Source organism: Triticum aestivum, chromosome 6D (assembly GCF_018294505.1).
Source record: "Triticum aestivum cultivar Chinese Spring chromosome 6D, IWGSC CS RefSeq v2.1, whole genome shotgun sequence".
NCBI classification, from domain to species: Eukaryota; Viridiplantae; Streptophyta; class Magnoliopsida; order Poales; family Poaceae; genus Triticum; species Triticum aestivum.
In genome coordinates, this window is record NC_057811.1 from 484080566 (window position 1) to 484099972 (window position 19407).

The 19407-nt window shown below is 45.5% G+C and overlaps 1 protein-coding gene across 1 annotated transcript; it reads left to right on the top strand.

The window, feature by feature from the left end:
- Positions 1-403: 403 nt before the first annotated feature.
- Positions 404-3913, top strand: LOC123146224 (uncharacterized). Its single transcript, XM_044565833.1, has 4 exons — positions 404-635; positions 729-856; positions 1975-3153; positions 3366-3913. The coding sequence occupies exons 1-4, from the start codon at positions 626-628 to the stop codon at positions 3651-3653; spliced, it is 1605 nt and encodes a 534-aa protein (XP_044421768.1). The 5' UTR covers positions 404-625; the 3' UTR covers positions 3654-3913.
- Positions 3914-19407: the final 15494 nt, after the last annotated feature.

Below are 19407 nucleotides of genomic sequence, written 5' to 3' on the forward strand. Positions count from 1 at the left end.
CAAAGACAAGCTGACGGTTCGAAACAGATGTGCGCGCTCGAACCATTTTCAAACGCGCACCCTTGGCTAGATTACCGTAGCGGACTCCACCCCTAGAATGGTAGAGTTTCCCCGTGAACACATGAACAATAATGTAAACCGAAAGAGTCCGTCTTTGTCTAAGACGATTCAAACTTTCTTAAGTCTCAATTCATTTTTCAAGAAGTATTATCAGATTAGCAAAAGTGTCACCTACAGCGCACTTTTACAAAAACAAATGTAAGTTACAGTTTTTACTAGTTGGCAAATTTAAAATTAATTTCAATTACATTTGGACCAAGTGATATAGATTGCCTATCTACCTCGCAGCCTTCCATGGTTGGGTGAATAATTGATAAGAGAAGTTACCAGTGTGAGAGTAGAGTGTGTTATACCTCCCACACTCCACTCCATGGGTTGGTGAATAATTGAGGAGAGAAGATACTAGTCCCACGCGTCAAAGCTAGAGCTTTTCCCTTTCCGGCTCACGACTTCATTGCCCAACCGCGTACTGTGCAGTAGCCACCACCTTCATTGCCCAAAACGATCAACTCAGCACGCGGGGTTCCCAGGCGGAGGAGGCGAGGAGCGGCGCCGGCGGCTATCGATGGATCCAGGTGACGCCCACGACCTAGATCCTTCTCGATTACGGGGCAAAAATGTTTCTTTTTTCCTCGATTTCTCACTGCTGTGTGTGGTGGTTGGGTCAGGCGGCGCCGCCGCCGCCAAGCTTGCGGTGTGGTGCTGGATGTGGGGGATGCACGACAACTCGGACGACGCGGGCGACGGCAATAAGCAGTTCCATCTCGTGGCCTCCGCCGATTTCAGCCACGACACGGTGAGAACCTAGCTCCCCTTCGACGCCCCCCCCCCCCCCCCCCCCCCCCCCCCCCCCCTCCCCTCCGTTGTTGCTTGTAGCATGAAAGAAAGTCAGTGCGCACCTCCTGCTAGATTTCAGCGTGCGAGAAACATCACTGCCTCCGCTGCTCAACATGTATTTCAGGGTGCCAATGTCCATGACTGAAACTGATACTTTTTGCTAAAACAGTCCATGACTGAAACTTGTGGCGCACATTATTTCTCTCTTGTTAAGTAGCGAGTATAGTGATGTAAATCCAGGCTCAATACTGTCTGTCATACCAATAAGTAGTATTCGTACGAATAAGTAGATCTCAGTCAGTTCTTGACTGTTGCCTCATCTATTCTGGCTGGATTGGAGATCCCAGCACCTTTCTTGGCACCATCTGGTTAGCTGTTGTAGAATTATCCAAATGGCATCTTCGGAGAAGGCCTTGAGGGTGTTGGAGATCTCACTCGATAAAGACACAGCGACAGATTGTGTTGCTTCAGATGCATTTTGTTGTTTCAGATGCATGAGGCCCACTTACTTAATTTCCTCCCATTGCTCCATTCAGTTTCTGTGAATCTGTACCGTTAGTTCCAATTACTGAACCAGGGTTTCAAGGAACTTCGATTTCAGATTCGAAAAAAAAAGGAACTCCGATTTCAGAAACCCACTGGAATAGAAAAGTTTTAATTTCATTCTTAGCTACAGTACCGTATGTTGTGTGATACTAAAATCAAGCTCCCATCGAGATATATAATTAGTAGTGTACACTGCCTGTGCGTGGAGCTCTTATGGAGATAAGCGTTGGTACTGTATACTGCTGGTGTACCATGATGTGCTATGTTTTTTATGTGTTCATCAAGAATGATATAATTTGGTAGTTAACTTTAGTCGTGTAAGCGTGAGATTTAACCGTTCGACCCGTAATGTGTGTTCCTGATCTTATTCTCCTACATGGAAATATGATTTTTTTTTTTGGCTTTGTCTTCCGTGTCTGCTGGCAGTCATGCATTCTGAACTATGTCTGGATTTCTTGCAAACTGTGTGCACAAACGACGGAACTTATGTCTCGACTCTAATCAATATGTATCTTCTTTGTCCTTAAACAGCGTATGCCCGGGGAGTTTGGAAGCCACTTGATGAATATAACCCCTGAGTCTGATCTTGTCAAACTTGTAGCTCACGACGAACCTATTTCTGACTCTAATCAATGTGAAGCAAATGGGGGTTCAGCGAGCGATACTGATATGCAACTTGAAGTGACCTTGAGCACCTTGGCTATTCAATTCTTTTGCCGCTTTTATGAGAATGTCCACATGCGTGGTTTGACTTGGCAGGATGATGAGTATATGCAATGGGTCTCTGGATACCATCACATAGAGCGAACCAAAGGCCTTTCTGCCAGGTTTATGAATGAGCTCATTGGAGTTGGATGCTACTCTTATTTCCCCTTTGGACCATTTGGGCCAGGAAGCACTGTGATCACTATTCCTGAAAGTGCATGGGCTGAAATTTCTGTTGGGCTTCAGAGCATGCTCATAACTATGCTTGACTCTTTTCTTCGGCCTGAACATTCCAATGCTATGGGCTTGAATAATTCTGCTTGTACTTTACCACCTGAATCTGTATGTGTGTTGGTTGATGTTGCAGTGTCTTCAAGTGTGTTGGCCGATGTTGCAGTGTCTGACACTTCTATGTTTGATGCTGCTATGCCGGAATTTGCTACAGTGTCTGAAGGTGTGATGGCTGCTGCTGTAGTATCTAATACTGCAGTGTCTGATGGTATTATGGCTACTGCTGCAGTGTCTGATACTGCAGTATCTGCACGTGTTTTGAACTCTACTGCAGTGCCTGATGTTATGACTGATATCCATGAAGCTGCCGGTGGCAATACTGTTAAGAAGAGGAGCAGATCAGAGGTTGCGGTGGTGACTGAACATGGTCGAGGACCGCACAGTGACAAGGAGGGATGTGCGCCAATGGAGCTCCCATCTGAGAATCCTAAAAGGAAGAAATCTTCTGTTGTGATGACCACAGGCCAACAGTGCCTTCAGATTTCAGCAGTGCAGCAAATGGGGGTTGAACAGTGTGGTATTGAAGTCTGTTCCAACAATCTCATGGGACCTTCTCAGCGTCCCTATATTCTACCCAAGAAGACAACTCTACCTAGTGAATTGGAGAAAAAAGTAAAGGAGAAAGTCAAGACTATTCAATCTAAACTTCCCATCTTCGTGAGAGAGTTGAAAACATACTCTGTTGTTGGCACAGGCCAAGGAGGATGTGCTCTGGTGAGATTACGTACTCTTCACCCGTAGCTACACTCTTGGCCTATTATTTGTAGTTTGCTTTTGATTTTGCAATGAAATTTCAGCATTACATTGTGGAAATGGCACATCTTCGATTATTTTCATCTAAAAACTTACACAGCCAGCTAGACATTATTTCGTCTTAATTAAACATTTATCTGAATCTGTGAACTTGTGCGTTTATGATGGAGTAGGTCTTTTGCAAGGAATTTGCTTCGGCATGTGGCCTCCCGCACACAAAGAAAACAACCATACATCTTCAGCTGGAGGACAAAACGAAGGGGCCATGGCCTGTCACGTTAATCCGCAGTGAGCATAACAGCAACCAGAGGTGGCTTACCACGGGGTGGAACAAATTTGTCACGGACAATGGCCTGAAGAAAGGAGATGCCTGCCTCTTCCAGCCAGACAAGAGCAACAACACTCAGGGCCTTTCGATGACTGTTTATCTGATTCGCAAGTCGTCGGAAAAGGAGCTGTAGCTCAAGCATGTTGACTTGTGGTTTCTTATCAATCGTCTATATTTAGTATGGCTCTAATAACTCTCTTATGCCCTCCTATGAGAGCTGACTTGTTGACCAACTTGATGTTGAGTTCATTTAGGTGACTTGTAGCTGTTAAACAACTACCTAGTATTAGTATGTATGTCTGTGCCGTGTGTTGCTGCTTCAGATGGGATTAGGAGCTACTTTATTATTCAGAGTGTTGTTTGGTGCATCAATGCATGGTTCAAATTTGATTATGTTGTGGGTAGGATGAATGGTCACAGGAACTTGGTGTACCTTGTTGAACCCCATTCTGTTAGCTGTAGATCAACTTTATCTTGTAATTTCTCTGGACCTGAAAATAAAAACAATATTTGGAAACAAGTTAACATACACACATCTAATTGCCTTGTCGAAGCTATATTATTTTGCATTAGATGACATCCAAAATGCATTTTGGTTGAGAAAATAACCCAACCACGCTGAAGTGTAGAACACTAGAAACTGGTACTTAAATGCAAAGTTTATGTTTCGGGGGTCTCTACTGATATGAAAAGGTTGCTGCTGGAAGCTTATTTGCATGGTGAAAAATAGAGGCGTTCGACCGTTCATCGCCTCGATTACATAAGTGTCCCCTGTCACGACAAAACGACATTCTAGAGTTGAGAAAAAAATGACCATTCCATTTCTCAAAAAGAAAGAAAAAATCCACATCTTGCAGTTTATGTTTTGGGGGCTCAACTGATATGAAAAACCTGCAAATACTGCTGGAAACTTATTTGCATGGTAAAAAATAGAGGTGTTCCATCGTTCATCGCCTTGATTACGAAAGCGGTCCCCGGCACGACAAAAACGGTTCATTGTTATGGAAAACCATTTGCATACACCGCAACTGCAGCGCCCTTCCCCTTCCTCCGCATGTGCAATCTCTACCTATTTTCTTACATAATGCTGGGCCTTACACACACCATTAAGAGCACAAGAAGATGACACATACATGGGCGCTCCTCCTCTGGCGTCATGCCTCGCCTCACACGCACCAGCAGAGAGTCTTGAGGACCATGCCGGGCCATGCCCCTGGTCTTTCCAAGATAAATTTCGATTTTGACAAGGCATTTAGCCTATCAAACCATTATATATCTTGGCCCACTGGATACATAAGGCTTCATCGGCCGTTCTAATCACGGGAGTTGTGATCGCTAGTTGGGCTGACCCAATATAGGTTCCAGGGAAGCAGTTTTGGAAAGCTTCAATGACCGGTTTTGAAATGGTTTTAGAAGCATCTATGCGGTTTATTTTTTCTCTATTCCATTTTTCTATATTTTTTCACCGATTTATTTTTTCTTTTTTGTTTTTTTTTCTCAACACATGTCTACTTTTTTAATACACGTTGAACATTTTTTCAAATAGATGTTTTGAACATTCTTTTGAATACATTTTTTGCAGAAAATGTTAAATATTTTTAAATACACATTTAACATTTATTAAATGTGTGAAATATTTTTATACTACATGAACATTTTTTACATCGTATAAACATTTTTTTAAACATGTTAAGAATATATTTTTCGAAACACTCGAACATTCTTTTAATGGCACGGAATATTTTTTATGAATTATGTGAAAATTCTTTTACATTGTATAAACATATTGTAGATTATCACAAAACAATTTTTTTATAGTATTAACATATTTTTTACAGTTACGTGATTGAGAAACATTTTGGTCGCCGATCCAGAGCTGGCTAGGTCCGCCCCCCATCGGCATTTACTAGAGGTAGCCATGATGATGGGGTGGATCGAGAATGGTGGGTAGTGGAAGGCTAGCAGGTGCGGCTGGGTGCAGTCAAAGCTACAGTGGCTGGATCTGTCGCAACGAGTGCAGCGGACGGGGTCATGGTAGTGCTCAACAAGGTGGTCTCTAGAGAGGCAATGTATACCGAGGTCGGGTTTTGGCCTTAGGAGGAAAGGGAAATATATGGGCGACAAGGAAGCAGGCCAGTCGGGACGACAATTGGAGAGAGATTTCTTGGCACCAAGAGAAGAGGGACAAGATAAGGGGTGGTAGGCTTAGGACGGATGTGATGGTGTGGAACGTCTAGGGAAGATGAGAAGCAAAGGGGAGCCGAGCCCTCAAGTACCCACGATGTAGGTTGAGGCGTAGGGGTAGCATAGGTGGTGTGGACCAAAGGGCTGTGTTATATGAGGGCTGTGAGAAAGATGCATGAGCCGATTATTAGGTTGCGGTGGGAGAGGGTGGTTGGGAGCTTGCAGAGCCGGTTTTGTTGTGAACTGTGGTTTGGGTGGTGAACACAACTTAGGTGGGAAGTGGAGGTCGGCGTAGTAGCACGCACGCATGCCTCATAGTTTGATGCAGTGTTGAGTTACTGGGAGACAATTTTTGATTTGATTCATTTGTGTTAATTGCATGGAATGGTGGCGCAAGAGGAGCAAACGGGAGCACTAAGAGCATCTCCAGCCGCGCCCTCAACAGGCCCTCCCCAGGCGTTTTTGCCGCGCCGGCGCCCAAAAATCGGCCCAGTCGCGCCCCCAGTAGCCCGTTTTTCACCGGTTTGGGCCGAAACTGGCGCTGGCGGACCCGAGCCGAACCCGGCGCGCTGGGGGGCGCCGGCACAAGCGAAAGGGGCGTGGGGCCACTCTGTCGGCGAGTCAAGAGCCTCTTCCCGCCGTTTCTTCCCGCCCTCGCCCCCCACTTCCCTCTCATTCCTCCTGCTCGCCTCCCGCCGTTTCCATTCCTCCCGCTCGCCTCCCAGCCGGCCGCCATGCCGCCGAAGAAGTACGTGATCTCCCGCGCCACGACAACTGCAACCGCCACCGTCGCCCAGCTGAAGCAGAGGAAGCCGAGGGCGCCGCCGTCCAAGCCACCGGGCATATCAAACGCCGACTGGAGGGCGGAAGTTCAGCAAAGGGAGGCTGTCACCGCCGACCGGCAGAACAGGGCCATCGCCAAGAAGGCCCGGGACAACGCGGCGCGTGCGGCTGCGGCGGATCAAGCCGAGACCGAGGCGGCTCGCGTGGGGATGATGAGTCCACCCGGCGGCCACGCCCAGTACGCGTCCTAGAGCCAGCAAAGCATCGGCTCTCCGGTCGGCTTCTCGTCGTCGCCACAACCATGGGGATGCACGCCGTCGCCGGGCTACGCCGACGGGGACGCGCACGGTGGGTTCAACCCCAACGTCACCTTCCCCCATGGACACCCAGCCCAGCGCACGCCTTCGCCGGCGTGCAGTACCATCCATACAACTACTCGCCGCTGGCTTACGCGTCCTCCCCGACGCCCCCTCTCCGCCGTTGCGCGCTGCCCTTCTCACAAGCTTCCACGTCGCACCTCGGCGACACCGACAAGACCGACGCCGACATGGACGACATCATCGCGGCAGGCTCGGCCGCGGCCGCCGCGGCCCCCGGGTTCGCTACCCAGGATGACACGGTGGACCTCAGCGGCGGCATGGACGGCGAGCTCGAGTACGGTGAGGAGGAGCCGGAGGAGCAGGACGAGGAGGACGAGGAGGAGGAGGAGGAGCCGGCGACTGTTCCGGCGAGGAGGCGCAAGAAGAAGAAGGGGGCGGCCAGGACCGGCGCGCCGTGCATCAAGTGGGCGTCCAAGGAGCAGGAATGTCTCGCCGAAGCGTGGAAAATCGTCTGCCTCGACCCGACCACCGGCACGAACCAGAGCATCGAGACGTACTGGGAGCGTATCAAGGCCGAGTTCGACGAGCGCAAGCTCGTCGACCCCTACTTTAAAGGCGTCTACATGCAGTGCGGGTCGAAGGCAATGGCGAACCACTTGGGGCTCATCCAGGCGGCATGCAAGAAATGGCATGGGATCGTCAAGGAGATTGCGGCTCGCCCGGAGAGCGGCGCCAACGTTGAGGATCAGGTATGGCATGCCGGTCTCCCGCTTCTCTTCGCCGTGTGCGCCCGCCAATTGTTTGTTCCTCGGCGCAGCTGCTGCGCATGTTCGCCATGTATCGCCAGGGCAACAGCGACCAAGAATTCAAGTACCTCCACGTCTACAAGCGGATCGACAAATGCGAGAAGTGGGCAGAAGTCCGGCGCACCCTCGACAAGGCCAAGGAGACCTACAAGCCGGATGCGCCGACGCCGGGCGCGTCAGAAGGGCGGCCGGATGGCAACAAAGGGGCCAAGAAGGGGAAACACGCCGACGCGGCTACCGCGTGAGTGTAGGAGTCCATTGAGCATTGCCTCGCCGACGCACAGGCCCGGGCCGCCCTGCGTGAAGAGAAGACCGAGGTGCGGTGGTCGGCGTTGATGACGAACAGCGCCGTCAAGCTCGACCTGCTCCGGACCAACGTCGACGCGAAGAAGAGGAACACCGACCTGGCTTTTCTGATGGGCGGGGCGGACATGCTCCAGAGCCACGACGAGAAGCTCAAGGCGTAGTACATGGCCGAGCGCGGCCTCATCCTGAACCAACTGCCGACGACGGCGCTGCCAACTCCCGCGCCCACGCCGACGTCGTCGCCAAGCCCGAGTGATGATGCCTCCACGACGCCCAGCAGCACCGAAGCCGCGCCGACGCCGCCTAGCACAGAAGCAGCTCCGACATCGCCAAGCCCGCGCACGCCGACTCCGCCGACGCCGGAGGCCGACCCCGCCGAGTGATGCGTTGCGCACTCGTACAGACTTGTGGCGCTCTTTTTTTTTGTACGCCGGACTATTTATCCGATCGCCGAACTGTGGCATGTGATCGCCGGACTTGTGGTGTCTTTTGTGATGAGCGGGAACGACCAAGTTTGAAATTGCCGCGTCCTCGGGCCGGCGCCTGGGGGCGTGACTGGGAGCTAGGTCGCCCCCAGGAGCCAATCTAGCGCCGGTTCGTCCCCAGACCGCTTTTTTAGGCACTCTGGGGGGCCGAACGCGCGGCTGGAGATGCTCTAAGACACCGCTCGTTCTTGAGTTGCAGCGCCACAGAGACGTGTCGAGTGGTCGCACACAGGGCCAGGTCAAAACGTCCAACAGTTTTTCAAATTGGGTAGACGGGAGCGATGTGTCGAGGAGCAAAGTTAAGCCAGTTTGAACGAGAGGTGATTTGGCCATGGTTTGTCTTCTCCTCAAATAAAAAGACACATAGGACCGAAACACATTGCTTGGTAGTGTGAGACAAAAAAAGCACTGAACCCAGGAACGAAACGATCAAGGGCTAATTTAACCAAAAATACACTAGGTTAGTAGGTTTTATCTTAGAAGAAGATAAGCTAATCCAAAGTTCAAACATTTTTGGGGTTGGTTTTTGAAGCTGGGGGTGGGAGTAACATGCAATTTGTATGCAGCTAACATAAGAGATTGGAATTAAAAACCTAGGCATAAGAGACTAACCTTAGTTAGCGTGGTAGAGCTCGTCGTCAAATTGTGTCCGAGTTGGAGTCGGGCATCTGGATTTGTGGGTGCGTCCTTTGTGGAAGCCGTAGGTGACTTTGCATGCACCAAATGCATGGCAGGGATAGGCGCCCCAAAGCTCTCTGGAAAGCGTAGTAGCACACCCAGCTGCTTGAAATCACCAAGCATACCAATCGCAACTACAACATGGTTGTTGTGAGCAATGAAGCTAAGGATCTCGTCGGCGGTCTACTGAACGGCGAAATAGTCAATGCCCCCTCCCCGTCTCGAAGGGAGCAACTAGCATGGGGGCGACGACTTATATATGTGGTCAGGATGAAAGGAAAGTGGATGACATGTAGGATGGATCTGCATGAAGGCATGCCACAGATGAAAGGAAAGTGGATGCCCTTGTATGGTGTTTGAGCCTTCGTGGCAGAACTAAGAACGTGAAATTGATCTGGTTGATTTTTACGACGGCAAAAGGAGGGGCTGAGTCACCGAGGACCGCGTGAAGCAAGGCAGCGACCAAGGTCTCATTCAGCCACACATGGCTGAACGACAAGGAGACACACAACCTACAGGCATCAGCGCTTGATTCAGGGAAGTGGATCAGGACGCCATGGCGGTAGTGTATATGTTCTTCGAAGTCCATTAATGGCGTTGCCGATCGCGAGTGTGGTCTCGAGAGCAACCTGAGATGAGCGGAAGTAGTCTGATTCATATAGAAAGGTGATGGGGACGATGGAGTTGTTGTGGATTCAGGTGTGATGGTGGCGGTAGGGGTTGGCTGCTCCCTGAAAAGGAGGGGGAGGGAGCCATCCAAGTGAGTTACACTTCATCACTAAGCTTAGGTTGCTTTTCTTTAGATTAAAGTAAGTACAATAGTGGGCTTATAGCCACGTACATAGCACTTTTGTCTATGTGAAGAAGAGAGATGTGAAAAAGTAAGGGGAGTGGGCTCTAATACAAGAGCCTAGTTATATTCTCATTTTTAGGTAAATGCAATAAATGTGAAGAAAGAGATAGAGAGGAGAGGGGGAAAATACTAGTAAGAGCATGGTTAATAGTATAGCCAGCTGCTGGCTATATGGACATGGCATGTCATCCAAAATTAGCCATTAACTACTTATACAATGAGCTGGCTATAAGATTGTCTATAAGTTCATAACTTTTTTCAATTTTCTCTCTATCTCTCTTCTCCAATTAAATACAATAGAGGCGGCAGAGGAGGCGGGCGCCGGCGGAGATGATGGCGGCGTGGGGCAGGGAGGCGGGCGCGGATCGAGGGTTCGGAGGGAGGCGCGACCGCGCGAGGAGAGGGAGGAGGAGGCGGCTAGGTCTCTACGGGAGATGTTGCTATATATACCTACATGTGAAAAGACGAAAACACCCTCGGCGTGGCATGAAAATAATGACGGTGGCACGAGATTTTTTCAGTGAAGAGTGAAACTATTCATTGCAATAGTGCCTCCTCTTCGATCCGACAGCCGAGGTCATCCGGTGGCTTGATCCGACGGCCCGGATCGCATCAAGCAAAACTATCCAACGGCCACTAGTCGCTAATCGCTGTGAGAGCTCCATTCTCCCCTAGGTTCTAGTTTCTTGATTTGGTCCTGCTTTTGTGCGAGCGGGTTCAACACTTCGTATTTGTTGTCATTGCCATGATATCGTTACTTTAACGCCATGATAAAACCCTCTTTTTAAATTAGCATTGAGGTGTGGTTGTGCATGAAACTACTATGCAGTACCTAGCAACAGGGGTAAGAATTGACCGTTTTCCCCTAGAGTGACACGGGTGAAATATATTTACCAAAACCGTTACTTTGATATTTATTTTTTCACTTTGCTAAAAACATATGAGATACTTTCTATTGTGTAGACTGCCAAGTGCCAATAAGAGCTTGCAAATCATGGTACATGGTGTGCTCATACAGGTTGAAGAAATTAATCTTCTTTGCATGGCTAACAAATTCGGGCCTACCATTGGCCATCAAAGCTTGGCGAGTTGGTCATGCCATATAGGCTACACTCTTAGATTGATCTGTACAAAATTACAATAGCTCATTGTCATCTCAACTTCATCTAATGAAGAAAACCACATTCTTTAACTAAATCGTATGCGCTTCTTGCAAGGTGAGACCACATGTTCCGAAACATTCACCTCACCAGAGAACATAGCAACATTGACATACTTCTTATATGGCGGTATCCGCGACTCCCAACCTACTAGCTCAAACTTCTCCCTCGGCGGAACAACGGAGCCGGCGATCAGGTCCCCATACCTCACCTTGGGCAAATCCCTCGTAGAATCGTCGTCTTCGCAGTGCGGTGGCATGAGGCGAAGCGGAGCAGAGGTCGATGACACGAGTTTTGATATATCCACTGGGCGATCTCTCTCGATGAGAAGCTTTGGATGTTCACAAAACACCGAGAAATTGTTCGCCAGAAAGTTTCTGTACTTGTTGAGGATATGTTGCCAGAACTGAAGATTCTGGTTCTTTCTGAAGATATCGGCGCACACATTTGCTACCACGAGCGAACCTCCCATCAACACAGCTAGCTCACTCGCTACCAATGATAGCCGGGGGTGATCATCTGGATTTGTGCTTCCGAATGCAAGGACCTTGAAGAGGTAACTGTACTCCTCCAGCGACAAGCTGTTTAAGTGCATCGGCCTTATGGTTCCGAGTCTCGATACACTCTCGATCCTACTTATGATGATGATCTTGCTTCCTTTTCCCATACGTCTAGTTGTGGAATAAAACTTTTGCCAACTAACATCATCTATGTCTGAAGTAAATTCAAGCACAACCAAAGTCCTCCCAGTTGGAACGAAAGCTCCATGCTCAGTTTTGTGAATGCTTTCCCCTTTCAGACGCAAGATCAAAGAGAAGTGTGATCTAACTCTATCATTGTTACAAACATGCGCGACTAGAGTTTTCTTGCCCACTCTATTGGTGCTGATGATCGGAAGAACAGTTGGAGCGAAAGGAGGAATATTTTCTTGCAGCAAAACATTCATGATTTGCTGTTTTTCTACTTGACGACCAAACATGAAGTTGTCGATGTAGAGGTACGTGTCGTAAGGGCTACGAGGCATGCGCTCACATCCTCCAACAAGCACGACAAACTCTGTCATGTTAGAAACCATGGTTTCTAAGTTCTCCAATACACTATCAAGGTCATGAAAAATTGTAGTAGTGCTCCTTGTGGTATGAAAGCAGTTGGTAGAATTGGTATGAAAGCACTTGATAGAATTCGTGAGCGACAAGGCATTGGAGCTGCTGCTAACCTTCTTTTCGTCCCTTGTGCTGCAAAGGGCCTTGTACTTGATGGTGTCCAGGACATGGTAACCTTGGTACATGGCCTCTGAAAGCCTCTTGAGCTCAAGCAACATTCTGGAGTTGGTGATGTATCGCCCCTCAGCCTCCTCGACGACCATGTGAATTCGAAGAAGCAGCTGTTGTAGCCTTTCCACTTTCTTCTCTAGATTTGCATGGCTCTCGTGCTTCTTTATCAAGAAGGATATGAACCGGTTAACTAGGTCACCTGCAATCGCAGTGACAACCATCTCCATCTTGGATTGTTTCTTCGTGTTTCGTGTGTGTGTGTGTGGGAGGGGGGGGGGGGGGACTAAATAGATCTTGCAACCCCGCATGAGCGGTCATGCTATTGCTCCTGGTGAAAGGGATTGGTTGAGAAAAAGAGACAGAGGGAGAGAGAGAGATAACAACATGGCGTGCTATTGCTACTGGTGAAAGACTGAAAGTGATTGGTTAGCAATTCCACTTGAACTGCAGTCATGTGTTACTATCACAGAAACCATAGTGATTGGTTGACTGGTGTAAGAAATTGACATACACACATACTATGTACCACGCATATCGATCAATACCTCTGAATATTTTACCGGCTCCTCTTTTATTGAGAGCAGTAAGTACACTCCAAGAAATTCGTTTTAGAGCTTGGGCTCCATTGGGTCGTTTGTAAAAAAACAAAAGTGTGAGCTTAAAAGTATTCGTAAAAAACTCCACATGAACGTATGAACGAATTCTACATGCGTATAAATTTATTTATTGGAGATATTATAACATTTGAGCTACACAAAAGAAAAACACAACATATCTGTTGATTTGTAGCGCTTGCATTGTTCGCCATTAAAACCCATGAGTTTGTTTTTTTGTGTAGGTCAACAAATTCGTGGCTTTTAGTACATCCACCACTCACTTTTAAAATCCATAAATTTATTCTTTGTGTAGCTCGCATGTTAAACGTAGCAGAGAAGCAAGGAAGCAAAAAATAACGACGTGGTCACCCCGCCGCCTCGCCCATCACGCACCAATCGAGAATGCAAGGAAGCAAAAAAACTAATCGCTTAGAGAAATTATAATAAGATGATGTAAGCAAGTTATAAGAGTTTAGGTATTATATTTTGCTGAGTTGGAGGAGAGACGAAAGAAGCGGGATACAGATTAATAGTCGCGTGCATCACGGCTCCAAAAAAACTTTTTGAGAGTGTAAGATAAATCGTGTATTAGTAAATGTTTCCTCCGTTTCAAAATAAGTATCGTGGTTTTAGTTCAAATTTAAACTAAAACCACAACACTTAATTTAGAAGAGAGGGAGTACTACATTTATATAGGTAACTACTATACATATGTTGGCTATTAGATATAGCCAATATTATCCTTGATCTTATCTAGTCGAGTGGATTGATTAAAGAAACCGGACTTGGTTATTTATTATGTAGTGTTGTTGGAAAAGTAAGGCCGCCCTGAGTGGGTTGGTGTAGAGTGCTGAAAGAAATCGAAGTCCCAATCACAGTGGCTGAGAACTTTGACACAAAGAAGGTGTTTGTTTTGAGTGTTAACGTAAACGTAAATGGAATTGATAACATAGTGTAACAACTCCGGACTGGATAAACCATATTCTGTTTGGTTCATCTGTGTAAAGTAAACATATCCCTTGACTGTGTGAAGAAAGGTAGCACCCCACGGACAAGAGTGAACGTCCTGGACACGGCAACAGATGGTTTTGACTATATCACCGTTGGCATTTTCCTGGGTATTAATGCCATTATATTTATCGAGTATTTAACAAAAAACTACCACATTTCGTGGAAACATTCCTACAAACTACCATTTTACAAATTTATGCCAAAAACTATCATTTTCTAATTAATCTTTGACTAAAAACTACCATGTTTGAAAAGAGCCCGATTTGCCTCTTTTAAACGTGTTTCTGACTGGTTGGGCCCACACGTAAGCGCTGACGTGGCACAATAGCCTAACTCCGTTAGATTGACCGTTATGACATGTGGGGTCCACATGTCAGTCTCAATAAATCTTTTAGTTTTAAACTTTTTATAAAATTAGTCATTGACTTAAACCTAAACTAATTAGGAGTTAGACTACCTGTTGACAGTGGCCCATTCAACTCAGAAAAAAAATCGAACATGGAGGCGCGACCATGTCTGAGCTCGAGCCCGGGCGCGGCGGCGGCCATGACTAGCTCCTCGCCTCCTCCACACAACCCCCCCCCCCCCTCCCCTCGCCGCCACCCTTAGGAGACCGCCGCCTCGCTAGGAACGTCTCCACCGCTCCATCTCTCTCCCATCGTTCTGGCCCTCCCTCGCCTAACCTCCCTCTCTCTCTCCTCCGTTCTACACAGAGATGCCTCCGTCGCGCCACCGCACCTGCTCAATGCCGATGCATCTCCGCCACTGGATCTGCCTTCCCAACCTCCGCTGCCCTGCCTCCTCGCCGGATCCGGCCAAAATCTTCGCCCCCGTCACCCCGTTGCGCCGCTGCCTCCGCTCGACTGGGAGGAGACGTCGTGCATCACCGCCCCATGGGCCGGCAGCGACCACCAACTGCCTGCCCCGTGAGAGATGCGCCATGGGAGGCCGCTCATGAGCTCAGGCGGCTCTAACCAGATCTTGATTCAGAATCTTCTTTTGGGGAAAAGATACATTTGTTTCTTTATGGAGACTGGCATGCATGTGGGCCCCACATGTCATAACGGCCAATCTAACGGATTTGGCTAATGTGCCACGTCAACGCTTATGTGTGGGCCCAACCAGTCAGAAACACGTTTAAAGGAGGCAAATCAGGCTCTTTTCAGACATGGTAGTTTTTAGTCAAGGATTAGTGAGAAAATGATAGTTTTCGGCACAAATTTATAAAGTAGTAGTTTGTAGGAACGTTTCCATGAAATGTGGTAGTTTTTTTTGTTAAATACTCATATTTATCAGGAGTGTTGCGAAAACAAAATACATGGATGAGACATAGATGGACGGCAAACGTGGTCCAGACGCTTTAGGATCAACCGGTAGTACTACAAAAGTCAAAATGGATAGCACGGAGTAACATGATAATAACACATTAATATGTATTTAATCCAACACAATTTTTTAAAATTAATCAATACTTACTTGGAGTGTGCATATTGTTGTGCTTGTGATCCATCAAAATTACAACCAAAAGATTTTCTAAACTCATCAATGCTTACTAGATTTCTCAAACATACAACGCTATGGATGATACATGTCGTTTGCTTAATAAGTTGATCAATGAGGCTACACATTGTGGTACATGGCACCTTGTGAATGCACAATTTGTCATGTAATTTCTATACAAGTATATGGGTGTAATTAGGGGGCACACGATCTGTCTATTGCTTTTTTAGATCAATTACATTCATAGGAGCTAGTCACTGTTCTCACCTAACTGTCGTTCTTTTCTTAGCTGCTCCTGAAAGTAGTTGGTCACTGGGAGTGAAGAAGTCTTCAGAGAATGAGAGGGAGGGGTGGCGTCCTTTACCGTCTTTTCATGGTCGAGAGAGTCATTGCATGAACAGAGGAAAAAAGGTTCGGCCCTGAGTTTTCAATGTTTATTCAGCGGTTTTCTTTGCTTTTTGTCTTTTCCCTTTTCATTTTTTGCCTTTTCTCAACACATGCCTATTTTTTCAATACACGTTGTACTTTTTAGTATACAAGTGAAACATATTTTTGATACATGTTGAACGTTTTTTTAAATACATGATGTACAGTTTTTTCAAATACATGTTTTGAACATTTTTTAGCATACATGTTAGGTATTTCTTAAATACACACTGAACATTGTTTAAATCTGCAAAACATTTTTTATACTACACAGACATTTTTTTTCGTTGTATAAACATTTTAAAAAATGTTATGATATTTTTTTGGACGCTCATTTTTTTAAAAAAACCATGAAAATATTTTGAATGGCATGATACTGGTTCATTGTATTATGCAAATACTTTGTTACATTTATAAACATTATTTAAAATGACATGAAACATGTTTAAAAAATATGTGACCAATTGTTAAATGTGACGAACAATGTTTTATTAATTGTACTAACATTTTCCAAAAGTTGTGTGAACAATTTGTTTATACTACCATTTTTTTAAACATGCAATGAACACTAGTTAAAAGTTAAATAAATAAAATGCACAAAAAAGCAAACGAAACAATAGAAGCAAAGCAAACTTGGACGGCCCAATAGAGTGGTTCCTTGAGGCAAGTGGCTGTTCGGTCCCGCACAAGGCGAAACATGATCCCCGTGAGAAGGCATATTACGCTTATAGCGAGATGGAAGGAGTTCTCAGCTGAAGCGTAATCGATCTCAGGTCTCCAGGATGCTGCGTAGCACTGCAAGCCATTGAGTCACAGTCGGATCTGTGGTCAAATAGTAGGGGGCGACCAACTTGAGGGAAAAGAGCTGGGTTTTCCAATGGTATTTTGGGAAAAAAAAATTGTTTTTTCTTTATTTTCTCACCGGTTTTATCCGTTTCTTTCACTGTGTCACTATTTTTCTTTCTTTTTCTTTTTATTTCTTTAATTTTATTTGTTTCTTTCTTGGTTTCACTAGATTTTTTCTTTTCTTATTCTTTGTTTTTCTTTGGTTTTCTTTCTTCCTTGTTTTCCATTGGTTTTCTTTGTTTCCTATTGATTTTCACTGTTTTTATACACATTTTTGGTATATATCCAATAAATTATTGTAATACACATTTAATATTTTTGAAATATAATATTAAAAATTTTTAATACATGGTCAACACTTTCATATACACATTTAACATTTTTAAATGCTTCATTAAAAAAATTCCAATACAAGTTCAACATTTCTTTAATACATGGTCAATATTTTCTATACATATTTAACATTTTTCAAATGCTTGAGTAACATTTTTTAAACACTTTTTAACATTTTTTAAATGCTTGGATTAAAAACGAGGTGGTGGGGCCCATCTAGCAACCGGCTTGCCGCGAGGCTTTCCTACATCTCGCTATAAGCGAGACATAGAGGCGCCCCATGTTCCGGCCCTTTTTAAATTACTAGACTAGTGAACTTGCCATCCTGTATTTTTCTCATCGGGAATGTATCTGGTGCACCAGTGCACCGCACCTCCTAGCACATTTTGAAATGTTTCAAAAAATGTGAAAAAATATGAACATTCACACAACATCAATGTTTGTTATCGCAAAATTTTAAATAAAAATTGAAATATTGCTCGAGATACAAGAATGGCAAATTTGACATCAATGTGACAATGGGCCAAATCTAAAGCCCAACTTATATGACATACTATTCAATGTTAAATTTGTCATTTTTCTATCTCGAGCATTGTTCAAAGAATCTTCCGATTCAGCGATTTATCGCTACTCATAGGGTGACCAATAAGATTATGCCTTATCTTCACTGTTTATCGTTTCAGCCGATTTATCACTCTGACAAGTGATTTATCAAGAACCTACCGATAAATTGAGCCTATTCCTAACATTATGTTTGCAAAAACTATGTTTATTTGTGTTTTGTGAACCTTGTTATGCAATAGTATGTACTATTGTCCTATTTTGTTTGTCATTATACAAGGATTCAAAGGCTAAGAATCAAGGTAACACTTCTATCCAATATTGTTTTGGTTTTCATGTCAAAAAATTGCTTTGGTGTTGAATATAGCATACTTTAGTGTTGGGAACCTGAGATTAAAAAAAAGGCCGATTAATAGTCGACCGATAAAATCGATTAATCGACCGATTTCTGATTAATCTCTAATCCCCAGCTGACCGAGATGCTAACGATAAGCGATATCCTCAAAATTGATCTCAAGTAATGTTTTGAATTTTGATTTGAACTTTGTGACAACAAACATGGATGTTGTGTGAATGTGCTCAATTTTTCATATTTTTGCGAACAATTTAAAATATGCTACGTAGGTCCAGTGCACCGGTAGCACCACAAGCATCGGTGCATCAGATATTTGCCCTTTCCTCACACGCTCGGTGATTCCTATTTGCCGCTCAGTGCGGTAGATTGTCGAGGCGTTGCGCAAGCAAACGACCTGAGCGCCAAGAGATGGGATCGCAGTGCGACCCAACTGGTTTGGGAAACTTTTCCATAAGTTTCATGGGCCGTTTATTTTCCTTTATTGTTTATTGTTTTTATTTTCTCTTTTTTATTTCCAAAAAAATAAAAATATATTTTTATAAATCATGTCTTAAAATTTATTCATAAATTTGAAAAAAATTACATTTTCAAAAAAGTCCCATATCTTTATAACTAGTGTGTATGCATGTGCAATGCACTTCAACATAAGTGTTGTTAAAAGGGGAAAAGCATTAGGCTACGCCGCGGAAAGAAATGCAAAATAATATGGTATGTGTGAATGCAAAAGGAAATATTACTGTTGTAAAAAAGAAAAAAAAAGTGTAATCCCTGTAGATTGATGACAAAAGTTGTAAAAAACAAAGAGAGATAACCAATGGGATCTACATTCATTAAATGTTTGTTTTTGTTTTCTTATCTCTCGTTCTCTTTCTAGACCCGTCTCCAAACCACTCAGCATGTCTTGTACCGGCCGCAGCATGGCCCAAGAGGCGTGCACCTTTCTCTGATAAGAATGACGTGATGGTTCTAGAACACATTCAAGGTAGCTGATGATATCAGTACAAGCACGGGATAGAACTCCTTTTACCACCGAAAACAGCAATCGGTTTGAACATGTTGTTTCTATTTTTACCGTCCAAGATGTTCAACTTGTGCGGTCTACCACGTGGTCCAACCCAACCCAACCAACCCTCGTTGTCGATCGCAAATTTAATTTATTTCCGTTGGCCGCGCGCATGATGAGCACCACGTGGGGGCTTCGTTCCGTTGCGGTGTGGGGGTCGGGGATAACTCCAACGGGCTCCTAGCTAGCTACACGACCCAAGCAAGAGCCGGCTTGCGCTTGCACGTCTGGATCACCTGCAACTGGAAGAACCAACCACGTAGGCACGTAGCTTTCCGTTTCCGGCTTCTCCTTCGGCCGGATGAGGCCAGCAGCAGCGGCTTTGCCAGTTGCCACGCACGCGCCAA

Excerpts from the sequence above, each read along its gene's own strand:
- LOC123146224 (XM_044565833.1), top strand. Across the intron at positions 857-1,974 it reads CCGATTTCAGCCACGACACG|CGTATGCCCGGGGAGTTTGG; the intron begins GTGAGAACCTAG and ends GTCCTTAAACAG. Across the intron at positions 3,154-3,365 it reads GCCAAGGAGGATGTGCTCTG|GTCTTTTGCAAGGAATTTGC; the intron begins GTGAGATTACGT and ends ATGATGGAGTAG.